The sequence below is a fragment of the Rattus norvegicus genome, chromosome X (assembly GCF_021556685.1).
Source record: "Rattus norvegicus strain SHRSP/BbbUtx chromosome X, alternate assembly SHRSP_T2T, whole genome shotgun sequence".
In the NCBI taxonomy this organism is placed as follows: Eukaryota; Metazoa; Chordata; class Mammalia; order Rodentia; family Muridae; genus Rattus; species Rattus norvegicus.
Window position 1 is genome coordinate 54982949 of NC_141554.1, and position 26493 is coordinate 55009441.

General features: G+C 34.4%; 1 protein-coding gene across 1 annotated transcript in view; it reads left to right on the forward strand.

The window, feature by feature from the left end:
* Positions 1-3281: 3281 nt before the first annotated feature.
* Positions 3282-26493, forward strand: part of Dmd (dystrophin) — a 2349574-nt gene continuing 2326362 nt past the window's right edge. The window contains exon 1 of the mRNA XM_087599109.1: positions 3282-3411. Coding sequence (XP_087455235.1) covers positions 3405-3411 — 7 coding nt within the window. The 5' untranslated portion in view covers positions 3282-3404. The remainder of the gene's footprint in view (positions 3412-26493) is intronic.

Consider the following 26493-nt stretch of genomic DNA (forward strand, 5'->3'; position numbering starts at 1 on the left):
AGGGAGATAAGTGGGATGGGGGTGCATGAAGTGAAATTCACAAAGAATCAATAAATTTAAAAAGAATTATCTGTCCAATAAATGATGTTCTGATAAATGCATATTCACAAGGAAAAAATTATGTCAAATTTTAATCTTATAAATACATAACAATTAACTAATGAAATGAATATTTAAATATAAGACATAAATGAAAAACCTGATAGAAGCCAATATAGATAATCGTTGAAGAGTCCACAAGGGATCAAAGCCAGTTATCTGTGAATGGACTCTACAACAGAGCAGCATCCCCAAACAATGAAAAGTTTTTTGACATGGATCTTGGCAATACTTTGTTTGGAGATGATGCCGAAAATATAGCAACTAAGGACAAATTACCAAGTGGGGTACCTCAAATTATACCAAAAGTTATAATAAAATTATTAGGTAATAAATGATGAGTAAAAATATTAGCAAACCATATGAGATTATTATGCTAAATATCTAAGGAACTCACAATACTAAAGAAAAGAAAAACAATACTTCTAGAAGAAAGTAAGAAAAGCTAAATAGACTGTTTCACCCGAACTAATACATAGAAATAGCCAACAAGTATATGTAACTTGCTAAAGAGCCTTCATCATCAGAAATACGCAAATCAGAACAATGAACTGAATGTTAGTAAATAGACAAAAAGAGAGCAAAGCAAATAAGCAATAATAATAAAACTTACAGAACCATTGTTCACTGTAGTGGGTAATGTTCATTAGTACAGTAATATCGAAAATAGTATGCTGTTTCCTTAACATTAGAAATTCAGCTGTCATAGGACCAGACTACACCATTTCTGCTATAGAAGTACCACACATCAATATAGTGCCCTTCCCTATACACTCTATCCTAGGTATATATCTAAAGGAAATAAAACCAATATATCAAAGATATTGAAGTATTTGCATTCTAATATTCATTGTGGTATTATTAACAATAGCCAAAATATAGCAATCATATAAGCATATACTGATGAATTACTCAATAAGTATCACAGTATACTCACATCTAAATATATGAAAAAACATATACATATATGTAAAGATGCTATGATAATTGTGTGTGTATCTGTTATTCTATATTACTGACCCTTCAAGAAGACAATCTTGTTATTTGTAACAACATGGTTGAACCTTCAGTCAACATATGTGGAATAAGCAATACCTTAAGATCTTACATGTGAAATCTGAAAAAGCCTAATTTATAGAAGCAAAAACTAGACTATGCTTACCAGAAAGAATGAAAGCAGAGGGAACAAAGATGAACTTCAACAGATAGCCAAATTCTAGGAACCTAATATGAAGCATAAGTACTGTAGTTAATACAATGTTTTATGACTGAAATTTGCATATTGCCTCCATCCAATATAATTTTCAATAAACAAATATAAGTGGTTGGATATATTAATTTTCTTTAGTGTGAGAGTCATTTTATTATCTGTAATATGTAATATACATATATATCAAAAGCAATGTTTAATTATAACATTCACCATTATTAATAATCTATATTTTATTTGGCTTGATATACAAAATAATGGAAACACTCGACTCTATTCCTAAGCAAGAAGAGAATTTCAACTTACTAAAGTTTCTATAAAATAATATACTATTTCACAAAATAATTCTAAACATTCTGGCTTATCTCTAACAAATATTTTACTCAAAAATTACATTTGTTTGGCATATCTCTCTTATGGCTACAAATGGCATAAATACATGAACATGTTTTAGTTGTGTTCTTGGATTCTGCTTCATGTTCTAGATTAAATCTTTTTCTCTCACTTCATCATTTGGCCTAGTGACAATAGCTTTATTTATAAAATATATTGTACTCCTTCCTATGTAAAAGATATTGCACATTGCGTTTCATTAATCCATACTTCTACTTTTGTAATTTATTTTGGAATGAGAATTGTGTAGATATCTGTAGTATCTATCATAATGTCAGTTTATATAAAATGTACATATGTAAAACAATGACTCATACTATATATGATATATACTATATATACTGTATATATAGCATACTATAGAGTATACTATATATGTTATATATACAATGTATATTGTATACTCAGAGTATACTGTATATATTATATAAATATATATTATACATATATATATATATAAACAGTGGTATGATATCTAATAATATACTTATGTGCACACACAGAAACACACACTCCTTAACAGTGATTCTAATGCTCATAGTGGCTGAACTTAAATATGCTGAATGAAAATATTATTGTTTCATAATGCAGGGGAAATGTGAAACTGGCAAATTCCTTCTTTAAAATATTTTTCATAAAATCATATAACATTCCCTGTAGCATAAATCTGGACTATGTTACTTCCCCAAGAGAGATGCAAGCTTGGAAGTTTTATAATTTAAAAAACTATTGCATAATAAATAAAGGACAATTGTCATTTCATTTTTAAAATTGTGATTAATGACTAGTAGTTTCTAAAGACAATGCTTTTTCTTCTGAAATTTTAATTATTTACTTTCTGGGTTAGTTAGAGTAAATGATCATTGAATCTCATTTCCTACTTTCTGATGAGAGCACTTGTCTGGAGTCAAAATACCAAGTGCATGTTTCTTCCCCTTAGAAGAAACACACACAGTACCAAATTTTAAAAGCCTTCATGTGCAAAATAGCCAATATGTTCTTGAAAAATCCTCTTGTTTCATTTTGCTCCCATGAATTCTCTAGGCAAGTTTCATTTGAAAAAGTACGTGTATTTTATAATAAAACAGAGGCATAGAACTGTGCACTCAACCCCCTGATTTCAAAAGTAGAATCAAAAGAGAGAGTTTTACCCTTAAAGGGCTGAGAAAATAAGTTAAAATCAGTTTAAATTTCACTATAAATTATATGATGTGTGGCAAAAAACTCTCCTCTTGGTATAATTAGGAAAAGAATCTAATGCAAAGGCTTTGTATCTGTACGGAGCAAGCAGATACTGAAAGAGATTCGCAGCAGATCCACTGTTTTTTTTTTTTTTTTTTTTGGCAGGAAGAATGCTTGTTAAATGCAGAACGCTGCTCCGGCTCATGTGTTTGCTCCGAGGTGGAGGTTTTGTTCGACTGACGTATCAGATAGTCAGAGTGGTTACCACACCGACGTTGTAGCAGCTGCATAATAAATGACTGAGAGAATCATGTTAGGCATGCCCACCTAACCTAACTTGAATCATGCGAAAGGGGAGCTGTTGGAATTCAAATAGACTTTCTGGTTCCCAGCAGTCGGCAGTAATAGAATGCTTTCAGGAAGATGACAGAATCAGGAGAAAGATGCTGTTTTGCGCTATCTTGATTTGTTACAGCAGCCAACTTATTGGCATGATGGAGTGACAGGAAAAACAGCTGGCATGGAAGGTAGGATTATTAAAGCTATTGCATCATTATGAATACAATTAGAAGCTGACCATGACAAAGCATATGTTTGAGAAAGCAGCTGTTGGCAGCTGGGGTTTGTTGCCGAGCTCTTCAAACTCTGCAAACAGTGTTGCTTTTACGGAATGGATTTTAAAATTACCTTGTGCTGCGTTAGATTTGGGGTTGTGGGGGGGGGTGCGTGCCTCCAACCTCAGGGCAACAGTTCTGGGATAGAATTCAGTGTTAAAAGATTTTAGAATAAAGTATTTTTCAGGGGTCTAGCATTCTCCAGGTAAATGATGACAGGAGAGGTGGAAATCTACCCCAGCTCAGTCAGATGTAATTTGCTTGCAAGGACTGATTGATATATTGGCATATTCAGACACTGAGAGAAATGAGAATGTACACAGTGTTTGGATAGGTTAGAATTGCTATACTTGGTTTCTATTTTATAAGGAGTTTGGCTGTCAGTCATCTCTACTCATCAATTTCTAGCTTTTGACATTAATTCAGTCATTCTGCATTATATGAAGAAAATATATCAATATCTCCTGCAGGCTTTTCCCACAACTCCAGCATCTGTTTCAGCTATTGAACTGTATTCACGTTTTGCCAAGTTGATGTCGACCCAGCTGGTCTATCATTTCTCGCTTGATTACTGCTCTTAATTTCTCTGTATCAGCTTCTTTCAGATAGAGCTTTGAAAGCTGTTAATGGAAAATGACAGAAAATGATAAATTATTGAAAACTAGAGCACTTATTTATTTGGGATCTTAATGAGTTTTGCCTTACATTATTTCCTGCCTGCATACAATTACCAAAGTCCTCTTTCTGTTTGGCAGTATTTCTTTCAATCAGTAAATTACAAAGTACTTTTAAACAAACAGGACACCAGCGTGGATTGGATTTTGCTCCAAAAATAAAGTTTTGAGGAAAAGAAGAACAAATTATGCTTTTGGTAGAAACTATGCCTCGTTTCTATATACTATCTTCATATACTATCATGGGGCTCTATCAGTGGGTGTATATTGGACTGAATATACTGAAATAAATTTTGTCACCACTAGGGTAACAAGAAAATAAAACATTCAAGCTGTTTTTAACAAGTAACTGCTTAAAATAGATGTCAAATAATATAGAAATAGAATTTCTTGACTAGGAAAAGCATGATTTTTCACTGAGCAATCCAGGAGCTTTCAGCTCTCTACCCTACCTCCTCAGTAGCTCAAGTTGCTAAATTACCCAAGTTAATAGACTATTATAGACAAATATCTTATATGACCTTTTAGTATACACAGTGTTGCTCATAGGCAGTGGGTCTTTTGTAATATCCCAATCAGACTGGTTGAAGAACGCCACGGGCTGTTATGTAACTTTTTGTTTCTGAATGTTAGTTCATGTTTTTCAATCACGTATTCCTCTTAGAAAGAGTGAGTTAACAACATGTATTTAAATATCAGTGAACCAATTGCAAACTGGCAGGCTAATTATACTTGTTTGTATTCATTCAAATTAACTACTAGCATATGTTTAGAAAACTAAGCAAGAATTTGAAGAGTACTTTTTTAACCTTGAAGCATACAGAATGGGGTCAGCTATGTCATTCATAATTCATATGTATAGAAGCATTGAAATAGTTTTCAAGATGTGCAATTAGCAGCAACATATTTTAATAATATGACTTTTACAGTCTGATTATTTCTTTGTAGTACAATTGAGTACTATATAGTCTGTCCTAATACTTGGTTGCTTTTTGAGGCGCTCAAAGACTGATAGAAATTTGCATCTAAATCAGTGTTGATTTGAGGTAGATGCCAAAATCTTAATTGTATCTAACTATTGTTTAAAATACTTCCTTCCCCTATCATGCTCATTTCTGAACTTTCTATAGTGATTTTAAGTAGCAGTTGGGGGGGGATATTCTTTTCCTAAATTCTTTGGTAAAACTCTTCTTTTGTGAATTGTCTCCTATGGAAAAAGATGTGAGTTTTCTGCTTGCATCATATTGCACTGCTGTTACCATAGTTACTTACAAAAGGTGGAGGGGGTATTTGAATGAAGATAATGTAATTTAAATCAGCCACTGGAGTCCCCAAACTGTGAATTCTTTTATTAGTTTGTAGTTTATGCTTTCTTCCTTTGTGACTAGGAAGCGCTTGCTATTTGGTTCCACTGATGAATGGAAAGGACAAACACTAGGTGGCACCAGCTGTTGATTATTAATGAAATCTTAAAGGCTTTGGGCCACACACCTGAAAAGCAAGCAGTACACCCTCTCTGATAAATGCATCTTAAGAGTTGGAAATGCTTGCTGGTCTTTCTGGCTCTGGAATACAGTCAGCATGCAGAGGGAGGCCATGTGCAGTCTCCAAATCCCAACTGCTTAATTCTGTGGCTTCTGGAGTGATGCAGAGGGGAAAAATAGATTTTTTTTAGAAAAAGATAAAATGCATAAAAACAGAGACTGTGAAAGACAGGTAAGACAAAATGAAATAGGATATCCATCTTTACATACATTTCCCAACCCTAAAATTGACAGATTTTATAAATGGCTGTTGAATTTCCTCTGTTTTGTACAAGCACACATTGTATTTTCCCCCTACAGTACTGTGTTAGAAAAGCAATAATTTGTTTCTTTAAGTAAAAGTCTCGTGGAGCACCACTGTTTATTTTCAAATTTAAGAAAATAAAAGAATGCCCCTTGGTTCCCTCTCAGTGAGGACTTTGTCCACTGAAATTTCCCACCTGTAATACACTTGCTGCCTTTCAATGGGCCATATTTCATCCAGAAAGGTAAGTTGGGGGAGACACTATCAGCTACGAAATATGCTTTGGAGGGTTTGTACCCTCCATCCTATTAGTCTCCCATTCTCATGCCATCCATCTTTTACAAATGAAAAGGGTATATGCATGTACAAACACACACATGTACACACACACACACACACACACACACACACACACAGAGAGAGAGAGAGAGAGACAGAGACAGAGACAGAGACACAGAGAGAGAAATGCATACACACAACCTTGATTTTTTTCTGAATTCTTTAAAAATAAAAGTACAGTATTTTTAATTTGTCCAGGAGATAGAAAGCAAAAGTTCTTTAAAGTGCATAAATAAGGTAGGGGAACTAAATAATTGCTTGTAATTAGAAATAATTTTCCTGACAAATGAGCAATATTTTCCCTCACTAATGTGTTTTTGAACAAGATCTGGTGGTCTGGAAAAAGGAATAGCATACACAATTCTTCAATATTCTGTTATCTTGACTTCATCCAGTTACTGTTGATACACATACAGACAGGGTGAGGAAATGTTTACTGTTTGATTTAATAGTCTAGTGAATAAATATAAGCATGGTATATTACCCTGCACTTAACTGTGTCACTTAATGAAGCATGGCAAATCAGAAAGAAAACTTTACATAGGAGAATTGTGAGAGCTTGAGAAAACTGGCCTTATATGACTTGAATTTCATCTGTAGGAATATGCCTTTGGATCATGTCCTTGGCCTTCTTGATCTGTGAAATATTAATATGCAGAACCTAAAAACTATCAAAATAGATACCTTACTGTGAAAAAGAACAAATAAATACACTGAATTTGAAGAGAACCAAAGTATAGCCACCTAAAGGACCTGGTAAAGCCAAAAATCCAAATAGTGTTTTGATTGTTTCTTTGTAGCAGATTCCCTCTAGCCCAGGCTAGGATCAAACTGCCTTCACCTCCGGATTACTGGTCATACTCATTCTCCAAAGATAAATATAATAGAAATAAATATAAAATATTACAATAAAATTCAAAACATCAGTTTGTGAGAAGGTTAAAACTTAATGATAATTCATTGCGGGAGGGGATGAACAGGAGAGGACCAGTGATCAAGATGTAAAGTGAATAAGTAAAAAAATTAATACATAAATAACTTAAGGATGATTCATTGATTAAATAGCCATAATCTTACATGTCTAAAAAATTCAATCTTAAAAACTAAAATTGAGCCTGTATGCTGAAAAAGTAAAGAAAAGCATCTGTCTCCCAGCAATTAGGAAGATGAGTCAAATATTATCATGGATTCAAGACCAGCCTGGGCTACTCTATGACATTTTTTTTAGAAAAATATGGATGATGAAAGTTTCTAAAAACTATAATACTCAACAGACAATGGTTATACTTAAAAGGCAAAAGGCTGAAGAATGGTGGAAGGAACAGTCAAGAATGAATTTCAGATGAGTTCTCCTAGTAGGTGATCCACAATGAGTTAGGTGGATTACAACTACCTGTAACTGCAGCTGGGGTGGGGGGGTATCTGATTCCCTCTTCTAACTATGTGGGCTCCTGAATGCACCTGGCATGTAGAAGCGTATACGCATGTATATTTAGACACCTATGCATAAAATAGTGTTTTCTTTTCAGATGCCTAAAGTCACATTGACAACTAAGTATCTAGGAAACTGAAGATTCTATGAGACAACAAGTAAAACAACAAAACTGTCTCTTCTGAAGCATAATTTCAGTGACTTTCTTGCTCTAATTGAGCCACATGCAATAGGAAATATGTCATGCAAATTTCCACTTGCCCAGCCACCTGAGATGGTTTTTTAATATTTATAGATTATCAAAAGACTATTCTTTTTCTTTAAATGTATTTATTTATTCACTTTACAACTCATTATCACCCATTCCTCTCCTCCCAGTACCCTTTCAAGCAAGTCTTCTTCCTAATCCCCATTTCCCTTCTCTTTTGAAAAGGGGAGGCTTCCCTCTGGGAGTCAACTCTACCACACACATCAAGTTGCTGCAGGACTAGACACAATCTCTCCTACTAAAGCCAGACAAGGTAGTCCATATACCTGGGCAGGATCCATAGGCATGTAGGCAGGCAACAGGCTCAGGGACAGCCTCACTTTCAGTTGTTTGGAGGATCTGCACGAAGACAAAGCTGCTCATCTGCTATATATGTCCAGCCTGTGCTGGCTCTTTGGTTGTTGATTCTGTCTCTGGGAGCACCCAAGGGTCCAGGTTAGTTGACTCTGTTGGTTCTCCCGTGGAGTCCCTGTCCTCTTGGGTTCCCTCATTTAAAAGACTATTCTTAGCATATAAAATCCCATCTTGGGAGCCTGTGAATTTTTAATGAAGGCTAACAACATACATTTGTATTTTACAGAAAGTACGGTGGCTTTCATTTTAAAACGGCAAATAACTGGTGATGACAAAAGTATGGGCCACAAAGCGCTAAGTAGTAAAAACTTTGATGTTGCTGTTAGGAAAAAGGAGGTCTCTGCAGTGACTGACTAGTGTCCCGGTACCTATTTGTATGATAGGATGCAGAGGTGCTGGAGAAGGAGGCATCTTTTGCTTTAATTTTTAGTTTTGAGTTTCCTTTTGATATTAATGGTTGCTGTTCTGCCACTGTGTAATTTCAATGACTTAAGATTTTTTTAAAAAGTCAATTGCAGACATCTTAGAAGAAATGGAAACAACATTGCATCTTGCAATTACCCTTTCTTCTCTTCCAAAGCCTGTAAATTTGTTGAGATTCTTATTTTGTGGATTTCTGGGATTCATTTACTGTTGTTAAATGATAAAAATATTCTTTTTTTTTTTTTTTTTTTTTAAAGATTTATTTATTTATTATCTATAAGTACACTGTAGCTGTCTTCAGACACACCAGAAGAAGGTACCAGATCTCATTACAGATGGTTGTGAACCACCATGTGGTTGCTGGGAATTGAACTCAGGACCTCTGGAAGAGCAGTCGGAGCTCTTAACCACTGAGCCACCTCTCCAGCCCAGATAAAAATATTCTTGATTGTATATGCTCTAGGAATGATCAAATACTATCAAGATAAGAATAAATACACAGGTTACCGTGATTACAAAGAATTAATAAAACATGTTAGAATTAAAAGTTCTCAAAGAGATATTCATGAAATATTTTTCCTGATTTAGGGAGAGAAGGATTTTTGATATATAGGATAATTCATAGAGTATAAACATAAATATAATGAACTTTCATCACAGATTATAATCTTTATGCTTCTTTTTTTGAAACTGAAATCCCTACTTTTGTGGTGAAGAGAACAATATCATTTTTTTTTACAAGTTACATTGAAAATTCCTGTAAAAACCCTTAGGATTTTTGTTTTATTTCCATGAGACTGTTACAAACAGCTATCTTGTGATGCCTGTCTCTATGGTAACAGATACAAGGCTTTAAGGGTCTGTGGGAAATTCTTCCTATGGCTTTGGAATATGGAGCAATGGAGGAAACTCACAAAGGAGGAGGATATAGCTGGGGAAAAGCAAACAAGCCAATTAAGAAAAAAAAGTTGTTACAGGGTGTCTGTATGAAAACAATTTCATGATCTCTTAACCCACCTCAAAAGGAAATAATAAACATACTGTAAAGTGTTTTTCTTTTTTTAAGAAAAGGAAAGAAAAAAAGGATATTTTTAGTATTATTTTCAACCTACAGTTAAATCTGTGTAATGGATGTCACACGGATTTTTCTCTTAGTAGACTTGCTTTTTGCTATTTAGAAAAGACAATTTTATCTTCCCTGAAATTGATTAACAGGAGGCTGTACCTCTGGCAAATTCGGGTTGCTGTTACTGTGATCTTTAAAGGGATTTTCTCTGTCGTGGTTCCCTGAGTATTGAACACTAGTTGGAATTTTTCACAGTCACTGGGGCATCTCATGGAATTGTTAAAGTGCAATCCTCCTTCAGTGTATTGTTTTTAATTCTGTTTTTAAAGATCAGAGCCAAATATGTCAAAAAGTATTGCTTACCTGAAAAGTGACCATGTTTCCAGTATACTGAGTTGTAGCAGTTTTACTTTCTCTTATTAAAATAATAAAAATGAATTATAGATGGTTAGTCAGTGATAGAGTACTTGCCAACCATGTGTGAGGCCCAGGGGACCATCATTGTTAGTACTACCAAAATAGAAGGCAAATTAAGAAAAATAATCCATAAAAATTTGAATGTAATTGTCTTTCTAATCACTTTACTTTTTCATTATCTTACTTTCTACATAGAAAATACAGATATAAATGTAACTCCTCATCTTTAGAATATATATATACATATATACACTATATAATTCTATATATAATTGTAATTAGTTGCATTTTATATAGAATAATTAGATTTACTGTTAATACTGATTTTTGTGATGTCATAATACACTGATATCACTTTTTAGTGTCAAGGCAAATAAGCAATACAATCATTACAAGATTGAGAATATTCATAATTCTATCAAAAAATCAAACTTTTGGGGTTGAAAAATTATAGTCAAAGTCATAATGCTTAAGATCAAATTAGCAAATATTTACTTAGTATTTATTACCAGCAGGTTATAATGTTAAAAGCTTTAAACAAACTGAACTGAGTCATTTCATTGTTTATGCTCTGATCTGGAGAGATTTATAAATGTTCTGCACACAAAACTTTTCAGAAATTTAATCCACTGAGTGTATATTAATAAAAGATAATATGATGTCTGTCAAGCCTGTTCACACTGACTTTAAAATAAATCTTAGAATATGATTAACTATACTATTTCAGTGACACTTTGGGTAATTTCTAAAAGTAAGCATTTTATGGGAAATCTTTTTATTTCTTTCTTTTACAGCTCCATCCATTGTAACCTATAGGCAGTACTAATTCTCGTGAAAAACGTGATTTCTGTAGAGAGTATCCTTCAAACACTAAGTATATGCACCACTATTGGAAGCTAGACTTCTGCATAACTAAGGAGCATAAATAATTTACATGTAACATCAACAGCCACCACAAAATATTTTGTTAGGCTTTGAGGGTCTAGCCAAAAGGCTAGTATAAGGAAGAAAAAAAATAAGTAAAACGATAACACACAATAGCAGTAGGTAAAGAAGAAAATGAGATGGTTAGAGCCCAGCATCTTTTTAAAGAAGGTGGCCAATAGCTGACCTACTTATTTGGGCAGTACAGAAAATGTCTATATACATTTGAAGGTCAAAGGTACTTATACATTTTCCAAAAATAAACACTAGCATTACTTAGATACCTAATGACATACTTGCAAATATACAGGATTGAGAAGAACAGTCGTGTGAATAAACTTGTCAGTACCATTCTCTTCTGATCAAGTCCTTGTTCCTGTTGTCACTCATTAGCAACAATTGCAGGATCAGGCGTGGGAAACACTTCACAATCTGCTTTTACTAACACAGATTTCCCTCTTACATATTATGGATAGAATTATCCAGCAACAATAAAGTAGATTATGGAAAGTGACAGTAATGCTGCTCTGATATTTTGTGGGCATCGGAGTAAGTACAGAATTCATTTATTTTCTGTGAAACATATGAAAAGAAAATATTGAGGAAACCTCCCCCCACCCCTGTGACCTGAATGCTAGTGACCAGGATTTGCAAGTTTACTTCCCTGTCACTGCCTAACAACTCACAGAGGACCTCACCAGTGACACCAAACAGAGGCTATTTCTCTATTAGGTGACCCAGAGCATGATTAGAGCACACCAAGTCAAGTGACAAGATGTTTCCATTCATCCAACAAATGTTTATTGGTAAAGTCTAGCAGTCTGGCTTGGTGCTAGAGCTATGGACTAAGATACAGTCCCTGAGGATTTAGCGACGAATGTGCTTTATGTGGATAAAAGGGGGAAAATATCTATAGTGAAAGCTTTCCAGAGAGCAGCAGCAGCTGCAGATCCAGACAGAAAAAGCCAGCTTAGTGAGACAGGCTTCCTGGGTTCCTACTTTCCGAGATATGCTAAAACTTGTGAGTTCATAAAGGGACAAAGTAAGAACTGAAGGGAAAAAGAACACATTTAATGAATAACGATCATTCAAAGGAATGAGTGAAATGACAAATTTGAAGGGTCACGTGCCTAACAGATGCCGCTCAGCTTCACTAGCATCAAACCTAGAAGGAGAGGAGTGAACTGTTGCAAGTCAGTTACAGACAATCAGATAAGCGGCTTGCTCTGTGCACTGAGCCTGGGCCTCCAATGTTTCTCTCAGGAGAATTGGAAACGTGTGTTTCCTCTTATTGGTAGTTTGAGCTTCTATCCCCAGACACTCTTTCCTATGCTATATTTGGAAAGCTTTTTACATTGGTTTAACTTGGTGTTTTAATTAGAAGCTAACTGAAAATATCTTATCAGTGTTTATGGTTAAATCCATCAGAGCACGAGTGATGATAAAGGCTAGAGGAATGGGAATCATCAATAGGCGAGGCCTCCTCCTCTATATTTTGACAGAAAGAACATTTACCAGGCTTATAATTTCATAGCCCAGTCTATGTGATCTTCATTTTTAGACATAACTGCTTCTAGAACCAATTTTAAAACATAAATTTACATTTTAGTTTGGAAGGTGGGATAAATTGGACATTTTCTGAAGAATGGGAATTTCCAAAAAGTCAGTCCCTACTCCCCCAAAGAACACATATTTGAACAAATTGTCTGTTAAACCTCTCTATCTCATACTGCCTTTTTGTTTCCACTTCTTAGATCCCTTCCCCATATATAAGATGCATATTAATGTATAGGATCAGGTTTATAAAATTGTCTCTAAAACCTCTCTATTTCATACTTCCTTTCTATTTCCACTTCTTAGATCCTTCCTCATATATAAGATGCATATTAATGCATAAGATCATGCTTATATTTCTTTGTTATTTTTTTAATTCTTATAAAAATGGGTTAATGATGACTTTTTCATGTGTGTACCTTATTTTTCCCATTCTTGCCATACATTACTCTCATTTGTCTTTAATCTCCCATCCCACTTGCCCCTTCCCTCTCCCCAAGCAGTTTCTGTGTGTCTTCATGTCACATGCTTCTATTTCTATCCATGTATGTCACAGAAGTAATGTAGATAGAGAATGACAAAAAAACTCTCAATACACAGTAATGGCTTTATTTCCATTTTTGTGAAATGTTTTCTGAACTTTAAATAGACACATGTCATATAATAAATAAGTAAATTTTCACAGTGACCTAGATAATTACCAAGGACAAGAAAAGCATAGAGTCAGCATGTGAAAACACCAATTTTATACCTCCTCAGCCAATGTTCTTCCCCAAAAGATATATTGGCTGAGTACATGTTATTTTTTGATACCTGGACATGTAATTTTTTGGTTACTATATGATTACTATTGGCTCTGTTGAATGTGCCGTTGTAAAACTGTAACAGCAAGTGTTTCTATATGCTGGATTAACATTTGGATTGCATCTATTGGGAAACTCTTTTGTAAAGGCCTCTATCTCCAAACTATAATTATTTTGCATGAATGCTCCTACTTTTGTTACATGGTGCTAAAAATGAAAGTGTTAGATCATAGAAAGCCAAAAGATCACCTTTAGATGATAATGCCATCCAATTTATTAAGGTAGCTAAAATACTTATTGAACCATAATAATTTTATAAATGTTATAGATAGAATTTCCAGTTCTTATTATTCATGTTTAATTTACATTACTCTAGATACTGTGATATGGAATTGAATTGGGCTTTCCATACATGGTGTCTTATGATTAATGAGTTTGAGACACATCATATATGTTTGCAATATGAGTATATTATTTAGCATATTATAGTCACATGCTCATTATTTCTTTTGGTGGTGGTGTTGCTGCTGCTGGTGATGGTGTGTGTGGGTGTGTGCACATGTGAAGGTCCTCTTCTTCCACACTGTTTTAAAAAGGGTTTCTCTGTTGGTTTTCACAATCCACACCAGTCTCACTGCCCTGCATACTTCCTGTCTCTGTCTCCTATCTTTCCATAGAAGCACTAGGAATATGCTTAAGCTTTTTGGCTAACATTTTTATGGGTTGTGGGTTCTGACCTAAGGTCTTCACACTTGCAAAGCAAATGCTTTTACCCACTAAGCCTGCCCACTGAATGCCTCCTTTTTATTGATGTACTACTTTATTTATCATATATAAAATACACTTTTCTGTGTTCACTATATGTTCTACAAATATTTAAACAGAAAAAAATGTTTGTAGAATCCTGAATTTTCATACGTCAGAGACGCTAGAAGTTCCTTCATTTATTTCTTGGTTTGACAGGTAAGGAAAGTACAGAGAAAAAGAAACCTCCACAATTTTCCTGATAATGAAGAGGGTTTGTTTTTCCGTTTAATTATGTACTTCACAATTTTTGGTAACCTCAGCCTCAATTTTTTTCTGTGCCCTAGAAAGCTAGCCATAATATACTGGGTATTCTGAACTTTTGGGCTAATAACCACTTATCAGTGAGTGCATACCCTATGTGTTCTTTTGTGACTGGGTTATGTCACTCAGGATGATATTTTCTGTATGGAGTAGAGACTGAAGGGAAGGCCATCCATAGACTGCCCCACTTGGGGGTCCATCCCACATTGTCACCAAACCCAGATACTATTGTGGATGCCAAAATTGCGTGCTGATAGGAGCCTGATATAGCTATCTCCTGAGAGGCTCTGCCAAGGTCTTACTGATACAGATGAGGATGCTCGCAGCCAACCATTAGACAGATGGAGAATGAGGTTCCCAATGGAGGAGTTAGAGAAAGGACTGAAGAAGCTGTAGGGGTTTGCATCCCCATAGTAAGAACAACAATATCTACCAACTAGACACCCCAGAGCTTGCGGGGGCTAAACCACCAACCAAAGAATACACATGGTGGGGGCGGGGACCAGCTGCTTGTGTAGCAAAGGATTGCTTTATCTGGCATCAATGAGAGGAGAGGTCCTTAGTCCTGTGAAGGCTCAGTGCTTCAGTATAGGGAAATGCCAGCTCAGGGAGGTGGGAGGGGTGTGTGTGTGGGTGGGTGAGGGAGTACCCTCATAGAAACAGGCAGATGGGGGATGAGATAGAGGGTTTCCGGAGGGGAAATAGGAAAAGGGTAACATTTGAAATATAAATAAAGAAAATATCCAATAAAAACAAAAACAATAAAACCATAGTATAATTTTAATTGCAAATATGGAGTAACACATAATTCATTTCATTGATCCCAATAAAAAATCTGCATACATAGCCAACTTTTGTATTCCATGAGCATGCAATATTCAAATATGTATTTCACTTTTTACATCAAATTTTACATTGTATTTGTCATAACTTTATTGGATTTTTATTCTTGTTTGTGTTTGTTTGTGACTGCTTCTTACTTAGTAATTTTGGGTGGCCTTTAACTCACAAATGTAGATCAGACTGGCCTTGAATTCACACAGATGCATCTACCTTTCCTTTCTGAGTATTGGGATTAAAAGCATGCAATACCATGGCCAGCAACTTTACTGTTATATGCAGTTTTTTATATTCATTGGGTTTGTGTCAAAGTTTTTATTCTAAATTTGCTTACAATTTTGATGTTTTTTGAGTTCCAGTTATTCTTAGTAAACTAAGAAAAAAATATGTTGATAGTATTTGTGTTTAAGTAAAGAAATTTATATTATGAAACATAAGTACTAATTTGAAAATACCTGCCATTTACTGAATGCTTGCACTTTAGGTACAGTACTCAATGTGCTTCATGAATTATTTTTATCTGTACTTAGATAAACCCAAAACTGGGTTTTGTTATTTATACTTTCTAAATCTAGAATCTATGCCTTGGAGAATTGGAGTCCTTATAGACGCCTAGATTTTGAACCAGATTTATCAGACTTTTGACATCTCCTTCATTGTACAATCCGTGTCTGCCCACATGGAAGGAAACAGATGTGTGAGACTGACACAGTACCTCCTGTGCTAATGAGGCACCTGAAGGAAACAGATGTAGGGAGAAACATTTATACTATGACCTGCTTTTTGTTGTATCTGCCAGATGTCCCCTGGGTGTTCCCTTTCTCTTAACACATTATCTACTTTTCCAAGATAGTAACCAGAGAAACATCTCGTGGTCCCTAATTTTTATTCCATTTTATTAAAAAAAAACCTGAAGCATTGACAGGAACATTTTCTTAGTACATAGCCTTAATACTGACAGAAATGTTCATACCCAAAAATCCAATAGGAGCTGAATTTTTGTTGTAAATAGACTATTACCCTCTCACTTGAATTTATACAGAAATATATTCTGTTCTTTTAGCATAGAATATTCAAATGTTTCTCCTGCTATTTCTCCAGATAATATTTCTCCTAGCTATGCATTTAAGATCTATTTCTGGGGCACCTGAGAAGCAGCCTGATCCCCATCCTTTGCTTTCAACACTTGGTTACAATGTATTCCTTTGTCCTTCTTTCCTAGCAAAATAGACAGTACTGTTCCCATCAAGAAATTTGAATCCATATGAATATATCACATGTTATTTTCTCTTTAAAAAAGCATATTGTTTTGTTCACATAAGAAGCCAGTGAGGAGGAAGAAAAAGGGATGAGAGGAAGGACTCAGCAAACGGAGTAGACAGGTGGAGGCTAAGGAGAATGGGGCAAGATATTCTTAGCCCAGTCATTGAGTTATCTCACTAGTTTTAAAGTATTTTTAAAAAAGAAGCAAGTGATGTAAGCAACATGGAAACCATTAAAACAACATTTGAAGCATGTCCTTTAAATAGAACTAATTCCTATTGTTTTATATTAAATTTCCTTAACTTGGCAGGTGTTGTTTTCTGTACTGTCTAGTCCAGTGTTTCTCTGGATTATTCTTTACAAAGTTGCTAGGTGCACCTTTTCTAGGAAAACCTTTATTGCTAATGCAGTTTACCAGGGGATATACTACTATGGAATCTGACTCCTACTCCTCCCAGAAACTATCTGTAGCAAATATCTCTAGGTTCTTGAGAGGAGTGAAGGTCTCAAGAACCCCTCTCTCATCCATGATTTCATGTTTGCCAGCCAAACCTTTTCCAATCTTGTGAAGTTCTTCTCCAGGTATCCACTGCTACTATAAGGTCATGAGAGCAATAGACATATTGTGCCCCCATCTTCTTTCATCACTAATAAGAAATAATGGTATATACCAATTGACAAATTATGGTTTGCAGCATGATTATCTCAAGTAAACCTAAAGTATGTTTACTACCCCCTTTCCTCCCTTAATTTTACCCACCCCCCAAATGAGAACTGTATTCTGATGGATTTACCAAGAGGGATTATACAGCACCAGCAACAGGAAAGCATAACAAAGGTATTACTGGTTAAAACTTAATCTTCCAGTTCAGTCTGGACAGTCTACAAGCTCTCACGTAGCCTGAGATCCCAAAGAATAAAAGAATTGAAAAGATGTGTCAAATGATATGACATGTTAATACCTACTTTGTCTTATGCACAGCTCTGTGATGGGAACTTAATAAAGACGTGAACAAATTCATTATTTTATAATCTCCAAGATCTTCTCTGAGGAGAGTAAATCTCTGAGATGCATAAGAGTATAACAAATTGGTTCTGAATGTATCCATTCTTTAAAATTACAAATCTCTGTGACAGGAAGACACATGCCAGGAGTTATGTACATTTAATTATTTATTTTGATGATTTTCACATCAATTTTATTAATTCTTCTTTGACATTAAATACATTTCTTTTTACAGATAGCAGAATGGAATCCCCTGTGTTTTAAAAAGCACACTGAGCCTGACAGAATCCAGCTGTTAATATGTATTTTTAGATTGTATTAGACAAAGCTGATGATACAATTTATTACTCAAAAAAATAAATCACCCTGACTATATTTAGAAAAATATTAAGCATGGTGATACTTTTATGTATTTTATTGAGTAAGTATATTGATATGAGGTATAATAAGGGCCAAAATAGAAAGAAAGTTGGAAAAAAACAGCGATCAGTTGTAAAGACAAGGCCAAAACCTATAATGGCCTATTAAAGGAACTTAATTTATAAATGTTTCCCTTTTGTATAGTATAATCTAATTTGATATTGATATTCATCTATGCTGTACAATAAATCAAGGGGAAACCTTTGTAAGTTATAGTGTGGCAAACATTAAGAATAAATTCCATAGGATATGGAAAACTGAAAGAACTGATTGCATTATCATACGGAATATCTCCAGAACTGTTTAAGTCAGTATGGTAGTGTCAGACAATGTGGGATGCATCCGTAGTGAAATCAGAGAAAAACATTGCGCATGCAGATATATCTGCTGATAATTTTCGTGACTTTCAGGTGCTCTTATTTTTCTATTTTTCACATATAAAATGTGACCTGTTTTGAGGGTTGCAAAATGTTATATACAGCAATAGTCAACCTACTAGAAAAGATTGTTGAATTAATTAATTGCATTGGATCTAGCACATTACAGATAAGAAGTGATCAGAACCCCATCTTTCTTGCCCCGCCCCAGGGAATAAATATCAATGTCCTAGATAGCCACATGCTATTAAGCCATAGTTGCTTATAGCAATAGCCTGCTCATCAACTCATTTTTTACTGCCTATATTTTCTTCACTTTTATTTATCTGCTTCTTTATTATGATTCTTGAGATCACCTGAGAAATCAGTTACTTAATATCAAATACTTTTCTCGGTCACTGTTTCTGCGTAATCATAACCCAAGAAAACATGGCATTTTATTAGCTGGCTTTAACATGTCACTTGGTAAAATATTTGAAAAATGTATAAAGTACCAGTGTGATAAGAAAAATCTTGATATCTTATCCAAGTCCGCAACTTAGGAGAAAAACCTATTTAAGATCTTCATAAAAATTGAATTATCTTGGATATAGCCATGACATCATCTTTCATTGAAAAATGTCTTAAAATTCACCTGTTATATTTCTATTAAAATATATAGTATTATAACAATTAAGTGATAATAGTTTATATTAGAACAATTTATAATTTAAATTGTTTATCCCTACCACTTTGTTGCTTTATATTTCATTACATGCATACTACTTAAGTATAATTCATTAGTAATTTCTTATACGTAAATGCTATATGGAGACAAATTCTATGAAGTAAGAGCGATAGATGATTATCTCAGAATGAAGCTGGCAATGGTTAGTGGAGAACAGCATAGTCAGAAAAATATGACTACTATTTAATATTCCCATACCATGATTTAACTTCCAATGATCTTTCTCCTATTCATGTCATTGCCTCTCATACCACAATCAAATAATAAAATAAGGAGGGCCTCTATCTAAGGAATGTTTTATCTCAACCTCAACATAGATGCCATGATGTAAAAAGATACACTGAGATAAAATCATTTTTTTACATTTTATGTTACGTGTGTGTATGCATGTGTGTGTGTTTGTGTGTGTGTATGTGTGTGTATGTGTATGTGTATGTGTATAATATATTTCTATGAATAATATGCAGAGCATCTAGTACCTCTAGAGCTCTGATACCATAAGAGGACATGAGATCCTCTCCATCTTGAATTCTGGATGTTTGTGATTTGCTACATGGGGGCTAAGAACTAAACCCAGGTCTCCTGGAGGATCAGACTATGCTCTAATCCTCTGAGACATCACTCAGGTCTCTTTGTCAGTTTTTAATAAACAAAAAGTTTCCATTTTATTTTTATCTAAGCCCAAGTCCTATTTCCTTTTTGTTTTCTTTATGATTTGAATCTCTTGAAGGATCATAGCAAAAAATGCGAAAGCGGTAGTGGTACACACCTTGAGTCCCAGCACTCAGTAAGTAGAAACAGATGAATCCCTGAGATCGAGACCAGCCTGATCTAAAAATTAAGTTCTAAGGCTACTAGGACTACAAAGAGAAACCCTGTCTCAAATATGCCACACACAGGGTATCTGATCAATGACAAAAGTTACTGCTTCTTGATTTGGAGTGTGAGAATTTCATGGTCAGATACATTTGAAAACTCAGTTCTGCTGAGACTCATGTGTTACTTCAGAAATAGTATCCTTTCCCTTTATACTCATCAGGTGTAAAAGACTAATAGTTCTCTGTACCTGCTTAACCTATTACACTAAGTCCACTCCTGATGACCAATCAACTTCAAAAGTTTCCCTAAAACATTTCCTCCAATACAATGGAGAGTAGGTTTAAAAGCAATGAATATCCTAGTAAGAGCACCAGTGGAAGGGGAAGCCCTGGGTCCTGCTAAGACTGAACCCCCAGTGAACTAGACTATGGGGGGGAGGGCGGCAATGGGGGGAGGGTTGGGAGGGGAACACCCATAAGGAAGGGGAGGGGGGAGGGGGATGTTTGCCCGGAAACCGGGAAAGGGAATAACACTCGAAATGTATATAAGAAATACTCAAGTTAATAAAAAAAAAAAAGAAAGAAAAAAAAAGAAGATAAAAAAAGTACGAAGTTGAGGAAACAAAAACCATTTAGAACATAAAAATAAGGCAGATGAAGCCAGCATAATGAATTAGGAAATTCTGTGGATTACATGTATGTACAATAAAGAATATTAGTTTGGGGGATAGAACATAAATCATTGCCTTAATTCCTAAAGGAAGACAACCATTAAAATGAGTGATATAGGGGTTGGGGATTTAGCTCAGTGGTAGAGCACTTGCCTAACAAGCGCAAGGCCCTGGGTTCGGTCCCCAGCTCCAAAAAAAAAAAAAAAAAAAGAGTGATATAAGTGTGCAACTGTCTGCTTTTAAATGTGATTTAAACACTTGTTTATATATATTGAAATCCATCCATCACTGTATACCTAAGGTGTAGATGTTGAATAATGTGAAATGAATGATATGTGACTACTTGGACCTCTAAGTAAATTTTATGTTTGCAATAGTTTCACTAGGTAGGATATTAATTTAGTGGGGTGATAACATGCTGACATATTGTTATTCCATTTAGCATAGTAATCGCCAGAAATATCTATATAAAGAAATTTCTGGAGAATAATATAGAATAATTTTAGTCCACAAAATAGGTATTTCCTATAATGAAAAGTATATACATATACATATACACATATACATATTCCCTTTTGTAACATCATTACTATCATGTGATATTTGTGCTATTAGTAATTTACTGATCTGTAAAGAAACACAACTTGGGCATTGACAATGGATGTAGATTTTCAGTTTTTCTGTATTTATTCCAATTTACTTTAATTATAATGTCCTTTCCTACAAGACAGCTGTCTGTAGCACTGTCATAGCTTTATGACAAGTTTGTTAAATGTCATCTAATATTGTTTTTAATTTTCAAATGGGAAAAATAATTGATATAAAATACAATATTCAAAATTAGCACTATAACCTCTATTCCTCTATTTCTTCTACAATCCATTTTAGTATAATTAGGCACTACATAGTTTATTAAATTGTAAATGTCTTATGAATTGTGAAATTGCATGGAAATCTGAATAATGGTAGTTATTTAATTACTATGTCTCATTTGACAAAAATAATACTGTCCATGATAGCTCTTGCTTTAAAATTACGATATAAAATAGGGCAGTATTTGTATTATGAGCATGTTTTATATAAAACATTTTCTTAATGATTAATCAAAACACTGTGGATAGTCATTCTTTTATAGAAAATAATGTACTGGAGTAAATAGATATCCATAACAGAAAAATAAACCTCCATAAAAACTCCACATTCTATTTAAATATAAATACAAAATAGATCATGGAAATAAATGTAAAACATTAAGAAAAAATATATGTGTTCACGTGTGTTGATTATGTTCTGACTTTTAATCAAAGGAAAGTATATTTTCATCTTAAGTTATATTTAGCTATTTATTCCTCTAAAGATATTCCTGTTGGGTTTGGATAGTTTCGTTTTTAGGGTGGATTTTTGTTCAATCTCTGGTGCCTATTGCACAGCTCCCTCTTTTCTTTGTTTGCTTCTTGCACTCCTGAGTAAAAATTGAGAATGTGTTTCATTGTTCATCGCTTTACAGTTCTTGATATATGATCATTTTACAGGAGCATGGAAAACATTGTAACTTTAAATCTAAGTTTGCTTTTAATTTTTATTCTGTATGTAAAATGGGTAATTTGGTGACAGTGGAATGGCTCGGCAGGTAAAGGTACTTGATGTCAAATCTGGCAACCTGAGTTCAATCCACTGGACCCACATGGAGAAAGGAGAAAAATCAACATTCACAACTTGTCTCCTGACATTCACACACACACACACACACACACACACACACACACACACACACACACACTGAGTAAAATATTTCAAAAAATTATGATACATAATTTTTTCAAGGTAGTACATTTTAAAAAGGAACTTGTACAATACAATGATAAAACCTAATCTGGACTCAGAAATAATCTTTTCTAAGCCTCCATTTAGATATCTATTTCTTATGTATGTTTATAGGTGTATGTATGTGGGCCTGCAGGAATTTATGTGCACCAGATAAGTGAAGGCAGAGAGAGCGAGAGAGAGAGGCAGAGGCAGAGACAGAGACAGAGTCAAAGACAGAGAGATAATGATCCAAGGCAGTTTTGGTAAATTTTTTTTCTTTTTTTGTAGTGGTGACTCTTGGTAACCAGTATTTTATAGGACTATGCCATGTAGGCAGCAGTCACTTGACTGCCCTTAGATACTACCTTTAACCTCTCCAGAGTTTATGATTCAAACTGAAAATTATATCATTAATATTAACTATAGCTAAGGTTTAAAATAAACAAAGAAAATCTGGACTGCCAGATAGTCCAAGAACTTAGTGGTTTTCATGAGTTAAGCTAGTTGAAAAGTCAGACTCCCATTTAAACTGTGCAGGATTTTGACAATTTCAGACTGGTAAATTAATATTTTATCACATGATGGCAAACAGTAATTTGAATATAGAGTTAAATTAAAGACACCGAGATAGGGAAATTCTACATTATGTAGAAGATGACAGTAAGATCACAAAAACCCTTCAAGGAGTCAAAGGAAACTGTGGGAAGATGAAAAGCAGCATGTGAGATTTGAAAATGATGTGCTGCTGGCTTGGAAGATGGAAGCGACCACGAATCAAGGAAAGAACAAGAGCATCTCAATACTGGAACACACCAGGTAATAAATTCTTCTCTTTTGTCTACAGAATGAATGGGTTTGCTAAAACCAAGATTTTAACATGGTGTGAAATCTCCATGCCCCAGACTCTACAGTCTATAATAAACATGCACTAAGGTCAAAAGGTTTATAATAATTTGCTATATGGACAACAGAAAGCTAATATTATATGATTTAAACACATATTTCAGGACTTTTGAGCTCTCATCTAAGAATCTCATTATCATAAGCTGATAGCATCATAACTCAAATAAGTACTACATTTACCTAACCTATTGACATGGCTTAGTAATATGTTACACTGAAGACTATTGTGGTTTTGAAATCACAAACTTCTTTGTTTATGCAATATTGATTAAATATTACAAAGTTTAATGTGTGTCATTTTAGCAGACAGAATACCTAGATGTATTTATGATTTCTTCATCTTTACTGTTCTTTTCCTTTTTCCATAATCCCCTCCTTTTCAAACTCCTCCCAAGTTGTTCCCCTATCTTCTTAAATTCATGTCTTCTGTTTCTTTAATTGTTATTCTTACATACATGTATTTATAATAACATGACTAAATATATAAGTATAACCTTATGGATTCACTTAGTATTGCAATTGTATATATACTTTTTGGACTGATCACTTGGTATTGGACAAACAAGTAGAGTGGTCCTCACTGGGGGATACTGAGTCTCCTTCTCTCAGCAGCTATTTTTACTTTAAAGGTCTGCAAAAGAGAACACGCCGTAGGATATTTTAATTGAGTTGAATGTCGGTGACATGGGTCCATCAACGTTAGACAGTCTTTTCCATTTTCCTGGTTGCAATGCTTGCATCTGTGGGCAGACAGATTTCCACTCAATAGATGACAAATTTATACTGTAGAAAAACTACAGGAGCTTGGATTAATCAGGGAATCAAAGAAGATTTTAAAAATTTAGACAATTAGATTGTTTGAACAAGGGAAGGAGAAGGGTTTCAGAGAAAAATTGGTCTGCACACAAAAGCTCACTTGGTGACAGAGTGAGCTTTGAAAAAACGATGGTCTTGTCTTCGTATGCTGCATACTGGAAAATAGAAACATCTCAGAGGACAGACAGGGTACAATTCACCATGGTTACTTCACTCATCTCAGGAAAGTGACTGTGCTGTTGTGCTTTTTCTTACTCATTTGAAAGAAAGAATGTAAAAGATTTATCTGGGTTTGTGGCTTCAGAGCTTTTAGTCAGTGATTAGCTGGCTGTCTTGCTTTCTATGCCTTCACAAGCCTCAAGATCAAATGAGAGGGTGTGTAGAGCAGAGATGATCACTGAAAGACATTCAAGTAGCAAAGAAGAGAGTAGTAACAGGAAAGGGCGAGGCCCTCAGTGACACAGTTATTCCTGCCATTTCAACACTGGTCATAGTACCACCCAGTGGGCTACTGAATAATAAAAGTTTTGGGGTGTTTTTATTTGTTTTTTGTATGTTTTGTTTTTCTGTTTTTTTTAATGTGGCTGACTGGATCATATGGTGTTACTATTAAAAACTACAAGGCAAAATGCTACCATATATTGCTAGCCCAATGGGAAGAAGAAAAATAATAATAATTAGCTTCTATTAATTTATTTTACTGTGCTAGAAATTGAGCAATGGTTTTGTTCAGTTTTCAAAACCTGAAATATAAATTACATTAAATCTGCATAATTATAAAGTCTTTTTTATGGTTTTACTTTTCAAAGTTTCAGTGACCCATGGTCAACTCTAGTCCATAAGTAGTAAACAGAAAATTCCAGAAACGAGTAAACTAGTTTTATGTTGTACATCATAAAAGATTAGAGAAGTTTCACAAAATGTTGCTGCTTCCTGTTCTTTCCCACCCAGGGTGTGAATTATCCCTTTGTCCAGTGTATCCATGCTATTTATGATGACCATTTCGTAATCTAGGAACCATCTCTATTATAAAATAAACTATCTCAGTAGCACAGTGTTTGTGTTCATGAAACACATGGATTTGCTTTATGTCATTCATCTCACTTTGTATCATCATAAAAATACTTTATCATCTCAAATCACACTAGTGCAATATTTAGATGTTGTGACAAGTGCTAGGGAAACCACAGTCATGTAATTTTCATTATAGAATATTAGTCTAATATTCTTCATCTTATTACTTGCCTAGTACAGTGTCTAATTTGTACAATAAAATTTATTGTAGAAAGGTATGTAGAAGAAAATAGCTAAATAAAGTTCAGAAATATCTCTTACCTCACTGGGAATCTTAGAACACATTCCATGGAAATATCAGTGTGTGTGTATATGTATGTGTAAATGTATATATCTTTGAGTTACCTAAAAATGCACATTTTAACAATTCATCTTATTGTTTGCATGCCTTAAGCTTAAGACACCGTCAGATGCACAAGTGCATATACTCAAAGATGTAAAATCACCCTGCATTGAGTTCTATCTTTCTCCAATGACAGCTCACAAATTTGTTAACAGAATACATTGGGTTTGACTTGGAATGATGAAACTCACAGTAAACATCATCAAGACAGATGGATATCTAGCTATTTCATTTCACTGATGAACAGGTTTTGGTATACAAACTGACAGTTGTTATTAAAATTTGGATTTCATACCTATTTGGAAGTAAACCGCACCTACAGTCCATTTGCAAGCTCTGCTTTTTGGAAATGCAACTTCGTATTCACTGCCTTTATTATTTTCTTTTGTATTTTTCCTACATCCTTTTTACTTAACAAGAAGACAGTGATATTTTAAGTAGCACTGTATGGAAGTATGTTAATAATACACTTCTTCAGGTAATAGTAAGAATGTTAATGCAAGTATCTTACACCTTTTCTTGTACTAGTTATGCAGTAGAATTATGTTTAAATAGCTTTACTTTTGCATTGTACTATAGCCCAGCTAACTATTTCTTAACCATAGTGCCTGATAAAATTAGTATATTATGATCTCTGCATACATCTTGGTCCAGCAGTTTGTCTTTGCTCATATAATTCAAAAGATGGTGCTGTGCAAATAACTCAGTCAGTAAAGTATTTGCCACACAAGCACAAAGACCCAAGTTCAATTCATTTGTTGTCGACCTGTGTTTACATTTACAATTCTGGGTGATCACAGACAAGTGGAATCCTTAATAAT